Source organism: Salmo salar, chromosome 27 (genome assembly GCF_965601325.2).
Source record: "Salmo salar chromosome 27, fSalSal1, whole genome shotgun sequence".
In the NCBI taxonomy this organism is placed as follows: Eukaryota; Metazoa; Chordata; class Actinopteri; order Salmoniformes; family Salmonidae; genus Salmo; species Salmo salar.
In genome coordinates, this window is record NC_138317.1 from 33,565,072 (window position 1) to 33,583,161 (window position 18,090).

At 43.5% G+C, this 18,090-nt stretch overlaps 1 protein-coding gene across 1 annotated transcript in view; it reads left to right on the forward strand.

Moving 5' to 3' along the window:
• calcr (calcitonin receptor) overlaps positions 1-18,090 on the forward strand; it is a 38,836-nt gene that overhangs the window by 16,589 nt on the left and 4,157 nt on the right. Inside the window, exons 5-10 of the mRNA XM_045709736.2 lie at positions 557-683; positions 7,920-8,073; positions 12,050-12,110; positions 12,257-12,323; positions 12,687-12,905; positions 13,899-13,940. Of these exons, the coding sequence (XP_045565692.2) occupies positions 557-683; positions 7,920-8,073; positions 12,050-12,110; positions 12,257-12,323; positions 12,687-12,905; positions 13,899-13,940 (670 nt within the window). The remainder of the gene's footprint in view (positions 1-556; positions 684-7,919; positions 8,074-12,049; positions 12,111-12,256; positions 12,324-12,686; positions 12,906-13,898; positions 13,941-18,090) is intronic.

The following is an 18,090-nucleotide window of genomic DNA, read 5'->3' on the forward strand; positions in this document are numbered from 1 at the left end:
GACACAAATTATGTCAATTAGCCTATCAGAAGCTTCTAAAGCCATGACATACTTTTCTGGAATTTTCCAAGCTGTTTAAAGGCTCAGTCAACTTAGTGTATGTAAACCCACTGGAATTGTGATACAGTGAATTAGAAGTGAAATAATCTGTCTGTAAAGAATTGTTGGAAGAATTACTTGTGTCATGCACAAAGTAGATGTCCTAACCGACTTGCCAGAACTATAGTTTGTTAACAAGAAATTTGGGGAGTGGTTGAAAAACAAGTTTTAATGACTCCAACCTAAGTTTATGTAAACTTCCGACTTCAACTGTAGTTCTGTTCTTGAGCTTTTCTTGTCTATTATTGTTCTGTATTATGTTATGTTTTGTGTGGACCCTCAGGAAGAGTAGCTGCTGCTTTTGCAAAAGCTAATAGGTATCCTAATAAAATAAATAACAATAATTTTGTCAATGTTTATTGTAGTTCTCTCTGTGAATGTCTGCTTGGGTAACCGCAGCCAGACACATATCAAATGTTAACATTATTATTTATGCTGTATGTTTGTCTTCACTCAGGAACCTGAGCTGCCAAAGGATCACGCTTCATAAGAACCTCTTCGTTTCCTATGTCCTCAACTCCGCCCTTACCCTCATCTACCTCATAGCAGTGGTCAACAACACAGATGTAGTGGAGAGAAATCCAGTAAGTCTCACACATTTCATCTATAAAATCCAGTAAGTCTTACACATTTCATTTAGAAAATCCAGTAAGTCTCACACATTTCATCTATAAATCCAGTAAGTTTTACACATTTCATTTAGATAATCCAGTAAATCTTACACATTTCATCTATAAATCCAGTAAGTCTCACACATTTCATTTAGAAAATCCAGTAAGTCTCACACATTTCATCTATAAATCCAGTAAGTCTCACACATTTCATTTAGAAAATCCAGTAAGTCTCACACATTTCATCTATAAAATCCAGTAAGTCTCACACATTTCATCTATAAATCCAGTAAGTCTCACACATTTCATCTATAAATCCAGTAAGTCTCACACATTTCATCTATAAATCCAGTAAATCTTACACATTTCATCTATAAAATCCAGTAAGTCTCACACATTTCATCTATAAATCCAGTAAGTCTCACACATTTCATCTATAAATCCAGTAAGTCTCACACATTTCATCTATAAAATCCAGTAAATCTTACACATTTCATCTATAAATCCAGTAAGTCTCACACATTTCATCTATAAAATCCAGTAAATCTTACACATTTCATCTATAAATCCAGTAAGTCTCACACATTTCATCTATAAATCCAGTAAGTCTCACACATTTCATCTATAAAATCCAGTAAATCTTACACATTTCATCTATAAAATCCAGTAAGTCTCACACATTTCATCTATAAATCCAGTAAGTCTCACACATTTCATCTATAAATCCAGTAAGTCTCACACATTTCATCTATAAAATCCAGTAAGTCTCACACATTTCATCTATAAAATCCAGTAAATCTTACACATTTCATCTATAAATCCAGTAAGTCTCACACATTTCATCTAAAAAAAATCCAGTAAATCTTACACATTTCATCTATAAAATCCAGTAAGTCTCACACATTTCATCTATAAATCCAGTAAGTCTCACACATTTCATCTATAAAATCCAGTGTCTTACACATTTCATCTATAAAATCCAGTAAGTCTTACACATTTCATCTATAAAATGAAAACAATTTAAGGGGAAGACGATAGATAAGTCTCAGGGTTTCACTGCATGATATTTTCAAAATAATCTTTTTTTTCATTCTTAAAACGTAACACAGCCCTCGAGCTCGGTTTTACTTCATGAGTTTACAATCAGTTTCAATCAACTGGAGTGCAGATGTTTTTTTTAAGAGTGTTCGTTAGGATATGAGTATTTTTTGCATATCTTTGATGTGGTGTGCACAGACAGCCCAGAGTTATCCTTCTCTTAGCACTCAAAGACTCTGTCCTCTGTCAGACTTTTGAACAGTTGCCACTTGTTGAGTTTAAGTCGAACCTGAATTCTTTGAATCCTGAGGCCTGTTAAGGTGAACATGGTAAATCTGCCTCTATGGAATGTAGCGTTGCTGTATCTGGGATCATCCCTTTCTGGTGCTTTAAGTATTGTATTTTATTTGACATTTTTATTGTCCACCTTTTGAGGAAATGATTTGATTATGGTATTGTGCAAGACAGAGTTACTGAGTCGACCGGCTTCTGTTCCCCCAAAAAGTATCAATAATAATTAAAAACAAGCTAGAAAATGTCAGAGATCTTCTTGATCCAGAGAAATGGCTACAGTTGGGTAACCTTTGAGTAGATACGTTCGTTTTTTCCTGGTTAGGTCACATGGTTAGTAAAAACTCCTGGTTGAATGTTCACAGTAAGGTCCTGTTATCATGCTCTCGATTGGTACATCACTTTAGAGATGTCCTTCAGTTTATCCAGTCAAAGAAAATAACTACCGTCTGGGTTTGATTTCTAGTCTCTCTTCTTCTCTTCTCCCCGTACCATCATGTTCTCACTGGAAAAACAGACTTCAAGCCTAATCCATCTGGCATATTCACAGTGGAAGGTTTTTTGTTTCCTCAGATATACCAGCTGACCCTGGTGATCCAACAGACAGGGAGGAAGGAATGACAGCTTTCACAATAAATATTGTGGGAATGTAATTGGAAAACGTTTAATTTGATACCGAATGCTAGGGCTCTGGTTTATAGAGCAGGGATTGCTGGGATATCTCCTCCGTTTAGGTTCTGGTGCCATAGCAGGTGCCAGCTCTCTGTTCATATGATTTCTCATTTTATTTGTCCACTGAAGATGTTTCGTTGCTCTGATTAAACCTTGAGTCATTTCTGAAGTCGCAGTGTCCATGGATTATCATTATTTAACCCGACCTTACAATATGAATAGCTATGTTCTAGCAGCATTGGCTCGGAACCATCTTTCCCAATCTGTCTTAAATGTATTATAATCTGCTTGCTTTGAGAAGCGGGAGAACTAAATTTGTCTTTCACACCTCAGACAACATGGTCTTGATTTTGAGGGGTGGAACAAAAAAAAATCCCATCACAGTTGGTTGCACATACTGCACATGTTGAAATTCTGGAGCGCCAAATTTAGACTGGATCGGTCTGTGTTCTGCATGTGTGATTTAGGGATGTGGTACTCTGTTGGGAGAATAGACTATGCGCTCTCTGAACAAAAAGGAACAAGCGTTCTTTCTCTCTGGCAGATCACAGTAGAGACTCCTAGTCTGCCAGTAGCGAGAGGAGTGGGTCCCTAGTGCTCAGGTCAAACGAAGGACTAGGCCAAAGACATGAGACACACACTTTGTCAGACATTAGTACCTTAACCACACAGACTGTCCCGTTACATTAGCCTGGACACCTCAGTTGGGCATTCAAGTTGAGGTTAAATGTGGTTATGATGTGGTGAGAAAAATGAAGTGTTTAGATCACACCAACAGACCTTAGTGATGAGTGAACTGTATTTCAGTATACTTGTAATGGCACATCTGGACTCCATGTAAGGGCCAGGAGTCATGGAGGGAGGGAGGGAGGGAGGGAGGGAGGGAGGGAGGGAGGGAGGGAGGGAGGGAGAAGCCGAGGAATAGCAGGAGGTGGAAGAGGACGGAAGAGAAAGACGAGGAAGGAGGAGGGTAGAAGAGAAGGAAGAGGAGGAGGAGGGTAAAGGAGGAGGAGGGTAGATGAGGGTAGTGGAGGAGGAGGGTAGATGAGGGTAGAGGAGGAGGAGGGTAGATGAGGGTAGAGGAGGAGGAGGGTAGAAGAGAAGGAAGAGGAGGAGGAGGGTAAAGAAGGAGGAGGGTAGATGAGGGTAGAGGAGGAGGAGGGTAGATGAGGGTAGAGGAGGAGGAGGGTAGAAGAGAAGGAAGAGGAGGAGGAGGGTAAAGAAGGAGGAGGGTAGAGGAGGAGGAGGGTAGATGAGGGTAGAGGAGGAGGAGGGTAGAAGAGAAGGAAGAGGAGGAGGAGGGTAAAGAAGGAGGAGGGTAGAGGAGGAGGAGGGTAGATGAGGGTAGAGGAGGAGGAGGGTAGAAGAGAAGGAAGAGGAGGAGGAGGGTAAAGAAGGAGGAGGGTAGAGGAGGAGGAGGGTAGATGAGGGTAGAGGAGGAGGAGGGTAGAAGAGAAGGAAGAGGAGGAGGAGGGTAGAAGAGAAGGAAGAGGAGGAGGAGGGTAAAGGAGGAGGAGGGTAGATGAGGGTAGAGGAGGAGGAGGGTAGATGAGGGTAGAGGAGGAGGAGGGTAGAAGAGAAGGAAGAGGAGGAGGAGGGTAAAGAAGGAGGAGGGTAGATGAGGGTAGAGGAGGAGGAGGGTAGAAGAGAAGGAAGAGGAGGAGGAGGGTAGAGGAGGAGGAGGGTAGATGAGGGTAGAGGAGGAGGAGGGTAGAAGAGAAGGAAGAGGAGGAGGAGGGTAAAGAAGGAGGAGGGTAGAGGAGGAGGAGGAGGGTAGATGAGGTTAGAGGAGGAGGAGGGTAGAAGAGAAGGAAGAGGAGGAGGAGGGTAAAGAAGGAGGAGGGTAGAGGAGGAGGAGGGTAAAGAAGGAGGAGGGTAAAGAAGGAGGAGGGTAGATGAGGGTAGAGGAGGAGGAGGGTAGATGAGGGTAGAGGAGGAGGAGGGTAGAAGAGAAGGAAGAGGAGGAGGAGGGTAAAGAAGGAGGAGGGTAGATGAGGGTAGAGGAGGAGGAGGGTAGATGAGGGTAGAGGAGGAGGAGGGTAGAAGAGAAGGAAGAGGAGGAGGAGGGTAAAGAAGGAGGAGGGTAGATGAGGGTAGAGGAGGAGGAGGGTAGATGAGGGTAGAGGAGGAGGAGGGTAGAAGAGAAGGAAGAGGAGGAGGAGGGTAAAGAAGGAGGAGGGTAGATGAGGGTAGAGGAGGAGGAGGGTAGATGAGGGTAGAGGAGGAGGAGGGTAGATGAGGGTAGAGGAGGAGGAGGGTAGAAGTGAAGGAAGAGGAGGAGGAGGGTAAAGAAGGAGGAGGGTAAATGAGGTTAGAGGAGGAGGGTAAAGAAGGAGGAGGGTAGATGAGGGTAGAGGAGGAGGAGGGTAAAAGACATAGAGGAGGAGGAGACATACAGTGCATTGGGAAATATTCAGACCCCTTCACTTTTTCTACATTGTTACGTTACAGCCTTATTCTAAAATGTATTAAATTAAAATGTGTCCTCATCAATCTACACACAAAACCACATAATGGCAAAGTGAAAACAGGTTTAGAAAAGTATTTTATTTACTTAAGTACTCAGAGCTTTTACTCAGTACTTTGTTGAAGCACCATTGGCAGCGATTACAACCTTGAGGCTTCTTGGGTATGACACTACAAGCTTGGCACACCTTTGGGGAGTTTCTCCCATTCTTCTCTGCAGATCCTCTCAAGCGCTGTCAGGTTGGATGGGGAGCGTCACTGCACAGCAATTTTCAGATCTCTCCAGAGATGTTTGATTGGGTTCAAGTCCGGGCTCTGGCTGGGACACTCAAGGACATTCAGAGACTTGTCCCGAAGCCACTCATGCCTTGTCTTGGCTATCTGCTAAGGGTCGTTGTCATGTTGGAAGATGAACCTTCACCCCAGTCTGATGTCCTGAGTGCTCTGGAGCAAAGAATTTCTGCAACATTGAAGGCCCACAAGAAAACAGTGGCCACTGTATGGCTAAGAGTTTGTGAGCGATTGACAGGTTCTGAAGGCTGCGTATGCTGCATATTCTGCGTATACGGGCCTCAGGGACAAGCGTCTAGAAGACATACAGTACCAGTCAAAAGTTTGGACACACCTACTCATTCCAGGGTTTTTCTTTATTTTTATTATTTTCTACATTGTAGAATAATAGTGAAGACATCAAAACTATGAAATAACACATATGGAATCCTGTAGTAACCAAAAAAGTGTTAAACAAATCAAAATATATTTTATATTAGATTTTTCGGAGTAGCCACCCTTTGCCTTGATGACAGCTTTGCACACTCTTGGCATTCTCTCAACCAGCTTCATGAGGTAGTCACCTGGAATGCATTCCAATTAACAGGTGTTCATTTGTGGAATTTCTTTCCTTTTTAATGTGTTTGAGCCAATCAGTTGTGTTGTAACAAGGTAGGGGTGGTATACAGAAGATAGCCCTATTTGGTAAAAGACCAAGTCCATATTATGGCAAGAACAGCTCAAATAAGCAAAGAGAAACAACAGTCCATTATTACTTTAAGAAATGAAGGTCAGTCAATCCGGAACATTTCAAGAACATTGAACGTTTCTTCAAGTGCAGTCGCGAAAACCATGGGTTAAGCTATGATGAAACTGTCTCTCATGAGGACCGCCACAGGAAAGGAAGATCCAAAGTTACCTCTGCTGCAGAGTTGCCAGACTCAGAAATTGCAGCCCAAATAAATGTTTCAAAGAGTCCAAGTAACAGACACATCTCAACATCAACTGTTCAGAGGAGACTGTGTCAATCAGGCCTTTATAATAAGAATAAGAGACTTGCTTGGGCCAAGAAACACAAGCAATGGACATTAGACATTAGACTGGTGGAAATCTGTCCTTTGGTCTGATGAGTCCAAGTTTGAGATCTTTGGTTCCAACCGCCATGTCATTGTGAGATGCAGAGTAGGTGAACGGATGATCTCTGCATGTGTAGTTCCCACCATGAAGCATGGAGGAGGTGTGATGGTGTGGAGGTGCTTTGCTGGTGACACTGTCAGTAATTTATTTTGAATTGAAGGCACACTTAACCAGCATGGCTACCACAACATTCTGTAGCGATACGCCATCCCACCTGGTGGGACTATCATTTGTTTTTCAACAGGACAATGACCCAACACACCTCCAGGTTGTTTAAGGGCTATTTGACCAAGAAGGAGTGTGATGGAGTGCTGCATCAGATAACCTGGCCTCCACAATCACCCGACCACAACCCAATTGAGATGGTTTGGGATGAGTTGGCCGCAGAGTGAAGGAAAAGCAGCCAACAAGTGCTCAGCATATCTGGGAACTCTTTCAAGACTGTTGGAAAAACATTCCAGGTGAACCTGGTTGAGAGAATGCCAAGAGTGTGCAAAGCTGTCATCAAGGCAAAGGGTGGCTAGTTTGAAGAATCTAAAATATATTTTGATTTGTTTAACACTTTTTTGGTTACTACATGATTCCATATGTGTTATTTCCAGGTTTTGATGTCTTTACTATTATTATACAATGTAGAAAATAGTACAAATCAAGAAAAACCCTTGAATGACTGGGTGTGTCCAAACTTTTAACTGCTGCTGTACTTGTATGTCAATGTAAATGTAGCTGCTACCAATGCCAGAATTGTCTAATCAGATCAGCACACATGTTCCGAGACAGAGTGCTGAGATCCACAAATCTCAACACCTAGAGGAGTCAATGAATCTACATGGGCCCGTCCCAAGTGGAACCATATTCCCTATAGACGGGTTGATTATTTAGCAACAAAACCGATGCGTGTGCAACTATGGGGCAAAACATTCTGGTTGGCCTAGATTGTTGACAACATGTAAACTATATCTTTTTTCCAATGTTTATTGAAAACATAAATAAATGTGCACAATGAGCACTTGTTGTCTCAAATATATCGTTACAGTTGTTGGGTTAGCTAGCTAACGAATTTCAGCCATATTAGCATTGATCAGTCAAAACACCTCAAAACAAGACATCTTATCAAGAACAAAATTAAACGAGTCACTTACGATTCCCCACATGGCAGTTTCTTGTCATTGTTGGTAACTATCTGGTCATCCAGACTCACAACAACACACAGACATCTGCCCCATTGAAGCGTGTCAGAGCTGGTTGGGCGTTGGGCTTTGTGTTGTTGTTATTGTTATTTGGTGTTGTTGTTGTCGTCTCTGTGTGAATCTCTGTGATCCTAATCCCCTGCAGGTTGGCTGTAAGGTGTTGCACTTCTTCCACATGTACATGCTGGGCTGTAACTACTTCTGGATGCTGTGTGAGGGGATCTATCTGCACACGCTCATTGTGGTGGCTGTGTTCGCCGAGGAGCAGCACCTACACTGGTACTACCTCCTAGGCTGGGGTGAGTCTTACTACCCGCCTTAACCACAGATCAGGGATCCCATTAGCTTAAAGAGATAGTGTGAGATTTGGCCAATTAAGGCATTTTTCTACTTATGCTAGCAGTTCCGGTAGACTTCCAATCATTGCGCTAACGCTAGTTAGCATTGGCTCACAAAACTACCTCTAACTCCCTACATACTGGACGCAGAGACATAAAAATGGTATCCGCAAGTTCATCTGACTCCCTTTAAACCAAAAACCAAACTCTAAATTGTATGCAATTCTGCATTAGTTATAGCCAGCAATTGAAGCAATGCAAAAGGTTAATTGCAGAGAGTAATAGTCGAAGCGAGAGGGTCCACTCCCATCAAAATCATCCAGAGGCAGAGCTCTTAGTGGCCAGGGACTTTAGTGCAGAGAAAGTTAAATCCATTTTACCTCATTTCTATCAGCAAATTACATGTGCAACCAGAGAGAGAAAAGAAAAACTCTATACCACCTTTACTCCACACACAGAGGCAGGTACAAAACTCTCTCTCGCCCTCCGTTTGGCAAATCTGACCATAATTCTACCCTCCTGATTCCTGCACACAAGCAACAACTGAAGCAGGAAGTACCAGTGACTCGCTCAATACGGAAGTGGTCAGATGCTAAGCTACAGGACTGTTTTGCTAGCACAGACTGGAATATGTTCCGGGATTTATCCGATGACATTGAGGAGTACACCACATCAGTCACTGGCTTCATCAATAAGTGCATCGATGAGGTTGTCCCCACAGTAACCGTGCATACATACCCCAACCAGAAGCCATGGATTACAGGCAATATCCACACTGAGCTAAAGGTAAGAGCTGCCGCTTTCAAGGAGCGGGACTCTAACCCAGACGCTAATAAGATATCCCGCTATGCCCTCAGATGAACCATCAAACAGGCAAAGCATAAAATACAGGACTATACATCGGCTCCGACGCTCGTCGGATGTGGCAGGGCTTGCAAACTATTACGGACAACAAAGGGAAGCCCAGCCTCAAGCTGCCCAGTGACACAAGCCTACCAGACGAGCTAAACGACTTCTATGTGCACTTCAAGGCAAGCATCACTGAAGCATGCATGAGAGCTGTTCCGGACAACTGTGTGATCAATCTCGCCATAGCCGATGTGAGCAAGACCTTTAAACAGGTCAACATTCATAAGGCCGCAGGGCCAGACGGATTACCAGGACGTGTACTCCGAGCATGCGATGACCAACTGGCAAGTGTCTTCACTGACATCTTCAACCTGTCCCTGTCCGAGTCTGTAATACCAACATTTTTCAAGCAGACCACCATAGGCCCTGTGCCGAAGAACACCAAGGTAACCTACCTAAATGACTACGTCTGTAGCCACGAAGTGCTTTGAAAGGCTGGTCATGGCTCACATCAACACTATCGTCATGGAAACCCTAGACCCATTCCAATTTGCATACCACCCCAACAGACCCACAGATGACGCAATCTCTATTGCACTCAACACTGCCCTTTCCCACCTGGACAAAAGGAACACCTACGTGAGAATGCTGTTCATTGACTACAGCTCAGCGTTCAATATAATAGTGTGCTCAAAGCCCATATGTCACGTTGGTATAAAGGAATAGGGAGACATGCGCAGGAATGCGTAATAGGGGTTTTTATTTACCCAAATTAGGAGACAAAGGAGATGATCGTGGACTACAGGAAAAGGAAAAGGAGTGCCGAGCACGTCCCCATTCTCATCGACAGGGCTGCAGTGGAGCAGGTTGAGACCTTTATGTTCCTTGGTGTCCACATCACCAACAAACTATCATGGTCAATTTTGTAACCATTCCCTCTTCAAATTAGGGCTAATTGGAAAAGCTGTTCAAAAGAGGACATTGTATTATTTCTTTGTACTCCCTGACGAAGGCCATGCAGCCGAAACGCGTCAGATTTTGTTTCTATTGAACATGCCATACAAATAAAGGCATTTTAATTAATTATATGAAGAGTGCTTTGGTCCTCCTTTCTTTTTTCTTTCTGATGACCAGTTCACCCCTTTTACCAAAGAGCACCTTCTGTCTACCAAAATGTACTATTGTGTATCTTAGTTGCGCTTCCCTTCCTCTTCTTTCTACTAAAATCTATTTTATATTTGAGATTCTTCAAATAGCCACTTGATGACAGCTTTGCACTCTCTTGGTATTCTCTCAAAAAGCTTCATGAGTTAGTCACCTGGACTTTTGACCGGTAGTGTACATACTTCCTCTTCTCCCAAAACAGCATTCTCAGACAGTAATTAAATGATTCACTTGATGGCTAGTCATGATAGTCAGTGATAATTATTCCCTTTGTTAACGCTTTATTTTACGTTTGAACATGTTACATTATATGTATTCTGCAGTTGTTTAGCTATTCAACAGACAAACCAGATGTAGGTTTTTCACCGTTATGTTGTCCTCGCTGGAATTGAACTCATAACCTTGTCAACTTGCCCATCTGTTTTTGGGTCATGTATTTCACCATCTAATCTATCTATTCTAATGACGTCTGAGGTAACATGATACAGCAATAAGTCTTTATAGCAGCCTGTTGCATGTTGTAGTGTGTTCAAAACCATAAACTCACCTAGCCTTGGAGGCCTCTGCGCTCTTATATCATGATTCATAGCCTATCTTCATATTTCATCACCCTGTACTCACTGTAGAAATAAAATAACATTGTAAACAGCTCCCACCGTCGCTGAATCACACGTAGATCAGCTTGTGTGTCACACAACACAATGGGACACAATCTGTGTCGGGACACAGGATCAGAGACAACCCTGAGGTCACTGTTAACTGCGACACTCCCTGTGTGTCAACCCCACCAAACCCTGTATCAGATTGACAGCTTTAGTAGCTCTTCCTATTGGATAGCCGCTGTTAACTGTCTGTTCTGTTCTCCCCCCTGTTTAAAGGAGGAGCGATGTGTTATAATATGAGCCCTGCCTGTCCGATAAGTGATACGATAACTGTGAATGGTCGGCCATTATTAAAGATGCCGTGATATAACCTTGGGGCAGAAGCTACAGTGTCTTTCACACAGCCACCCCGAGGAATGGATGGAGGACATCCAGCTAGTCCATCTGTAGCCAATATGGCCGTAGGGCCTTGATAAATCACTTCTAAACGGACCCGCTGCTCGGATTCATCTGTTTAATCTGATTATGGCCCAGCTAAGATGAAACCCCCAATAAACACTGGTATGGTTGTGTTGTTAATGGAGAAGGATTTAACAAGACTGGATTATTAGAGGAAATTGCTCAGTGTGGGTTTGTTCTTGTTCAGCTTGTAGTGGACAACATGATGAGGATGATCTTAATTTGATCACTTTTATTGCCAACAAATTTCCTACACCACAGCTTCGTGATTTACATAAATCCACTGAAAACCCACACTAACACACGGTTATATTACTGTAACAGTATTGTATTTTTCATGTTTCCTACTGTTGGCCAGCTAATAGCCTAACCACCGATCAAGCAACATTATGGACTAAACGTTCAAATCCTGTTGCTCCAGGATTATTTTGCTGTGACAATATAGGTCAAATTAAGATCCTCCACCTGTAGGATAGTATAAGCTTGTTTTGAATTAGGAAGGGCTTCCATTGGCTGTCTGCTCTGCCAGGTATCTTTACCTTAAAGGATATTTAAATGCTGCTTAACAGCCGTAAAGCGATAGTTGACTCAAAATACAAATAAACATGATTTCTCCACTTACCTTAGCTGTGTTCATGTTCATTTGTATTTTCAGTGAACTTCCCCTTTAACCTCTTCTATAGAAAATACAGAAGATATACAAGAAGTTACTCTTATAACTGAGGAATTACATACTAATTACTGTAATAACCACATTATAGCTGTTTACGTCATAATACACACAACATCATTCATTGATTGATTCATGAATTGATGAATTGACATTTTGCAGATGTCCTTACAGTCTGTCTTCTGGTTTCCAGGGTTTCCCTTAGTGCCTGCATCCATCCATGCCGTAGCGAGGAAGAAGTATTTTGATGACAAGTGAGTGATGGTCCTCTGCACTAGTATTGTAAATAAACAGAGCAGCTGTGTGGTAAGCTGCAGTAAACAGATATAGAAAGAGAAGAAGAAGAATTCATTGTCCGTTTGTAGCCTTGTGTGACGGAGAATGTTTCTCCTTCCTGTAGCTGCTGGATGAGTGTTGAGACCCACCTGCTCTATGTGGTCCACGGGCCCATCATGGCAGCGCTGCTCGTAAGCTACATCCTACACTCTAGAACCGTAGAAAGTTATTTGGCTGTCCCCATAGCAGAATCCTTGAAGAACTATTATAGGTGGCAGGTAGAACCCATTTGGTTCCAGGTAGAACATAATGGTACATGGATGTTCTTCTAGATCAAAACTTAATACGTAGGTAGCCATCATTGGACCAAAAATCATGTATTGTTATACTGTTGAATGTGCAACACATCAATCAAAGCAAATGGTGTCCTATGCTGGTGTTTAGACTTCCATTGTTTAGACAAAATCATTATAATCAGATTAGGTTGCAGCCCTTTCAGATGCAGCAACCATTTTCAGCCGTTTATAAAATCCTTTCTTTCTCCTCTTTCCCAGGTGAATCTGTTCTTCTTGCTGAACATCGTGCGGGTGCTGGTTACCAAGCTGAGGGACACCCACCGGGCAGAGTCTAACATGTACATGAAGGCAGTGAGAGCTACCCTGATCCTGGTCCCTCTCCTGGGCATCCAGTTTGTCATCTTCCCCTGGAGGCCAGAGAACCGTCTGGCGGGGGAGGTCTACGACTACATCATGCATATATTAATGCATTATCAGGTAATGAAACTGATCGCTATGACTATATCATGCATATATTAATGCATTACCAGGTAATCACTATGACTACATCATGCTTATATGAATGCATTACCAGGTAATCACTATAACTACATCATGCTTATATTAATGCATTACCAGGTAATGAAACTGATGGCTACGACTACATCATGCTTATATTAATGCATTTCCAGGTAATATCTATATTAATGTATTACCAGATAATGACTACATCATGCTTATATTAATGCATTACATGTAATCTTTATGACTACATCATGCTTATATTAATGCATTTCCAGGTAATATCTATATTAATGTATTACCAGATAATGACTACATCATGCTTATATTAATGCATTACATGTAATCTTTATGACTACATCATGCTTATATTAATGCATTACCAGGTAATATTTATGACTACATCATGCTTATATTAATGCATTACCAGGTAATATCTATATTAATGTATTACCAGATAATAACTACATCATGCATATATTAATGCTTTACTAGCTCATATCTATATTAATGTATTATCAGAAAATGACTTTATTAATGCATTACCAGGTAATGACTACATCATGCATATATTAATGCATTACCAGGTAATGACTTTATTAATGCATTACCAGGTAATGACTTTATTAATGCATTACCAGGTAATGACTACGTCATGTGTATATTAATGCATTACCAGGTATGTAAGGCAATTGATTGTATGCTAGCAGAACAGTCCTGAACAGCTCTGATCTGACATAAGGTATACTCTTAGAAAAAAGGGTTCCAAAAGGGTTCTTCGGCTGTCCCCATAAAATAATCATTTTTGGTTCCAGGTCGAATCATTTTTGGTTCCAGGTAGAACTCTCTTTACAGGGTTCTACATGGAACCAAAACATTTTATTTTATGGGGACAGCCAAAGAACCATTTTAGGCTCTAGATAGCAACTTTTTTTCTAAGAGTGTGTGATTGTCTTGTTTTCCCTCCAGGGATTACTAGTGGCAACGATATTCTGCTTTTTCAATGGCGAGGTAAGCACTACTGTACTAACACAACACACAACACACAGGATATCTTTCTTCATTCTGTGGAAACCAGCAACTTCCCATTCAGTTGTACTCTTATATAATTTGTTTGTTGAGGTACAGTAGACAGTATACAGTAACAGTTTAAGCTTGAACCTCTGAAGAGCCCTTACCCTTTCGTATGGTACCGTTTTAACTGAACCTCTGAAGAACCCTTAGGTACATTTTTGTTGTTGTTGGTATAGTACCGTTTTAATTGAACCTCTGAAGAACCCTTTGGTAAAGTACCGTTTTAATAGAACCCTTACCCTTTGGTAAAGTACCATTTTAATAGAACCTCTAAAGAACCCTTACGTAAAGTACAGCTTTAATTGAACCTCTGAAGTACAGCTTTAATTGAACCTTTTAATTGGCCATGTTGCGTCAGACCCCAATGAAACAGCTCATCACTGCCTGGTGGCATTTCTGTCCCACCATGCACACCATTTCCAAGTCAACAGACAGCCATCTTGTGTACCTGATAACACATAGATTTTTTTTATTTATTTTTTTATTTGACTAGTCAAGTCAGTTAAGAACAAATTCTTATTTACAATGACGGCCTGCCAGGGAACAGTGGGTCAACTGCCTTGTTCAGAACAACAGATTTTTACATTGTCAGCTCAGGGATTTGATCCAGCAACCTTTCGGTTACTGGCCCAACACTCTAACCACTAGGCTACCTGCCGCCCCAAACAATTGTGGAGATGCCGGGGATTGAACCCGGGGGCTCATACATTGACGAGTGGCCCGTGGTGATAGAGTTGTCACCAATTAGTGGGAGAGAGCATTACTGTTTAGCGCTGAATCTATGGAGTCAGCTGACTCCTGTACAGTAGCAGAGGCAACAGCACTAGGACCATCTCAGATGAAGAGGAAGGAAGACAAGCCTTAGAAATGCCTCAGACACTTGAACATCTCTGGGGCGAATCATCCACCCTGTCTGTCTGTCGCTCACTCACCTCAGCCTGCAGTTGTTTGCTGTCTGACAGGGGATGTCCATAATCTAGAGTCACCGACACAAACTTGAACTTTTGAATTTTTAAGGACATTGCTGTTTTTTTAAGAGACCATTCAGACTTGTTTTTAGGTCATATTGTAGATGCTGTGATCCAGAACGGCCAGAGGTTTTAGCATAGGCCCACCCACCCAGTCAGTTAATAAAATACATTGAGGGAATACATCTGATAGGTCAGCAGTTGCATCAGGTACTGCTTGGCCAGTCTGAGGCCAGACCAGGAGAAAGAGCGACTGAGCATTTTCTTCGCTTGAGAAAGTAGAAAGAAAAACAATGCACACACCCAGAAAAACAGAGACCTTATTTGAATACACAGCATGATGTCGAATCTGGCACTGACAAAATGAACACAGAGTTCGTTCATCATCAGGCGCAGTGTTTAGTAATATTTTATACGTAGGAAATGATTTCTGGGCCGGGAAAACAGGTCAATTATTAGCTCATGCGTGAGCAACCAGGCCCCATCAGCATCTCCATCGGCCCTCGTAAACCAAGTTTGACGTGTCCGAAGAACCGATTCAGTGTCGGGGGGGATAAAAGACGCATTGACACAGTAAGGGAATGTTTGTTTGCTTTGCAGCATAATGGCTTTTACTGTCTCCTAATTTGGGACATTCATTTTTGGAGATGAGTTCATTGCACAATTTGATTCTGGGGCCAAACTGCCTAGATCTAGCTTGTGTCCCAATTGACACCCTATTCCATACATTCTCTATGGGCACCTTTTTCCCTAAGGGCCGTGGTCAAAAGTAGTGCAATATAAAGGGAATAGGGGTGTCATTTGGGACTCAGCACTAGCTACACAGTCTGTTGAATAACTCTTTGTCAAGTTACGCCAATGAGGAAAAAGGTAGTACTTATTGCTATGTTTTCTAGGTTGCGTCTGAAATTGCACCCTATTCCCTATATAGTGCACTACATTGGACCAGAGTACAAGTAGTTTATAAAAAGAAAAGTGAAATCCTGTGCACAGCAGTGTGTCTCTAGGTCCTGGTGCTGGTTTTGGCAGGAACAACTAGTATTCAAAAGCATGAGAAAAAACGGCAGACTGAAAAGAAGACAGGCGAATGTCATTTTTACTCGTTTTTCAATGCTAGTTGTTGATATGCTCTGCATCATTAGATCATGGGAGAGTGCAGTGTGTCCTGTCCTCATTTTCACTGAGTAATTAGTGTGGCATTGTTCAGGAATTAGATGTTCCCTGTGCTGGCTCAGGCTGTTCTTCTGAGAGAACTATGTCAAACTGTAACGACTGTCGTAGAGAGGGGACCAAAGCGCAGCGTATTGAGTGCTCATGATGAAATGTATTTAAACTCAGAACACTAAAGAAAATAACAAAAGCGAAAACGATCAGCTCACAGTTCTGTCAGGTACATAGACTAAACAGAATACAACTACCCACAAACACAGGTGGAAAAAAACCCTACTTAAGTATGATCTCCAATTAAAGACAACGAGGACCAGCTGCCTCTAATTGGAGATCATCCCAAAAACAACAACATAGAAATAGAAAACTAAAACTAAACATAGAAAATATAGAAAAACACAAAACACCCCCTGTCACGCCCTGACCTACTCTATCATAGAAAATAACATCTTACTATGGTCTGACGTGACAGTACCCCCCCCCCCCCCCCCCCCCCCCCCCAAAGGTGCAGACTCCGAATTCCACTAAACAAAACAAACAAAAACAAAAGGGAGGGTAGGGTGGGTAACTCCTATCTATGGCGGCTCTAGTGCAGTCCACAAAACCTTATCCTCCAGCAGAGGAGGCGGCTCCGGTGCGTAACCCCCGCTCCACCCGCTGATCCCTCTGCTTTAGTACCACCGGACCGTGGATCGTCGTCGAAGGAACCAGACTGTAAATCATCGCTGGAGGTTCCGGGCTGCAGGCCGTCGCTGGAGGTTCCGGGCTGGGGACCGTCGCTGGAGGCTCCGGACCGTCGCTGGAGGCTCCGGGCTGCAGGCCGTCGCTGGAGGTTCCGGGCCGGGGAGCGTCGCTGCCGGCTCCAGACCGGGGACCGTCGCTGCAGGCTCCGTGCCATGGATCTTCACTACAGGCTCCGTGCCATGGATCTTCACTACAGGCTCCGTGCCATGGATCATCACTACAGGTTCCGCGCCATGGATCGTCACTGGAGACTTTGTGCCATGGATCATCACTGGAGGCTCCGGCCATGGATCATCACTGGAGGCTCCGGGCCATGGATTATCACTGGAGGTTCCGGGCCATGGATCATCTCTATAGGCTCCGGGCCATGGATCATCCCTACAGGCTTCTTGCCATGGATCATCTCTATAGGCTCCGGGCCATGGATCATCCCAACAGGCTTCTTGCCATGGATTATCCCTACAGGCTCCGGGCCATGGATTATCTCTGGAGGCTTCATGCCATGGATCATCCCTACAGGCTCCGGGCCATGGATCATCACTGGAGGCTTCAGGCCATGGATCGTCACTGGAGGCTTCGGGCCATGGATCATCACTGGAGGCTTCGTGCCATGGATCATCACTGGAGGCTTCTTTCGTGGAGCTGGAATAGGTCTCACCGGACTAGGGAACGTCGCTGGGAGTTCTGGACTAGGGAACGTCACTGGAGGCCGGGTGTATACTGGGCCGTGGAGGCGCACTGGAGGTCTGGAGCTTATGGCTGGCACAGCCCGTCCTGGTTGGATAAGACCCGTAGCCCAGCAAGCGCGGGGCGTTGTAACAGGTCGCACAGGTTTGTGTTGGCGAACTGGGGGTACCGTGCGTAGAGCTGGCGCAGGATAACCTGGGCCGAAGAGACGCACCGGAGACCAGGAACACTGAGCAGGCACAATCCTTCCTGGATGAATGCTAACTCTAGCACGGCAACTGTGGGAAGCTTGCGTCGAGCGCACCGGGCTGTAGCTGCCCACTGGCGACACAGTGCGCATCCCCGCATAACACAGTGCTTGCTCGATCACTCGCCCCCCACGGTGAGCACGGGGAGTTGGCTCAGGTCTCCAACCTGACTCTGCCAATCTCCCCGTGGTGGGGGGGGGGGGGGGGGGGGGGGGGGCTGTCTCTCGCACTTGCCTCGTGGTTGGTATAGCGCCTCATAATAACGCCGCTCTG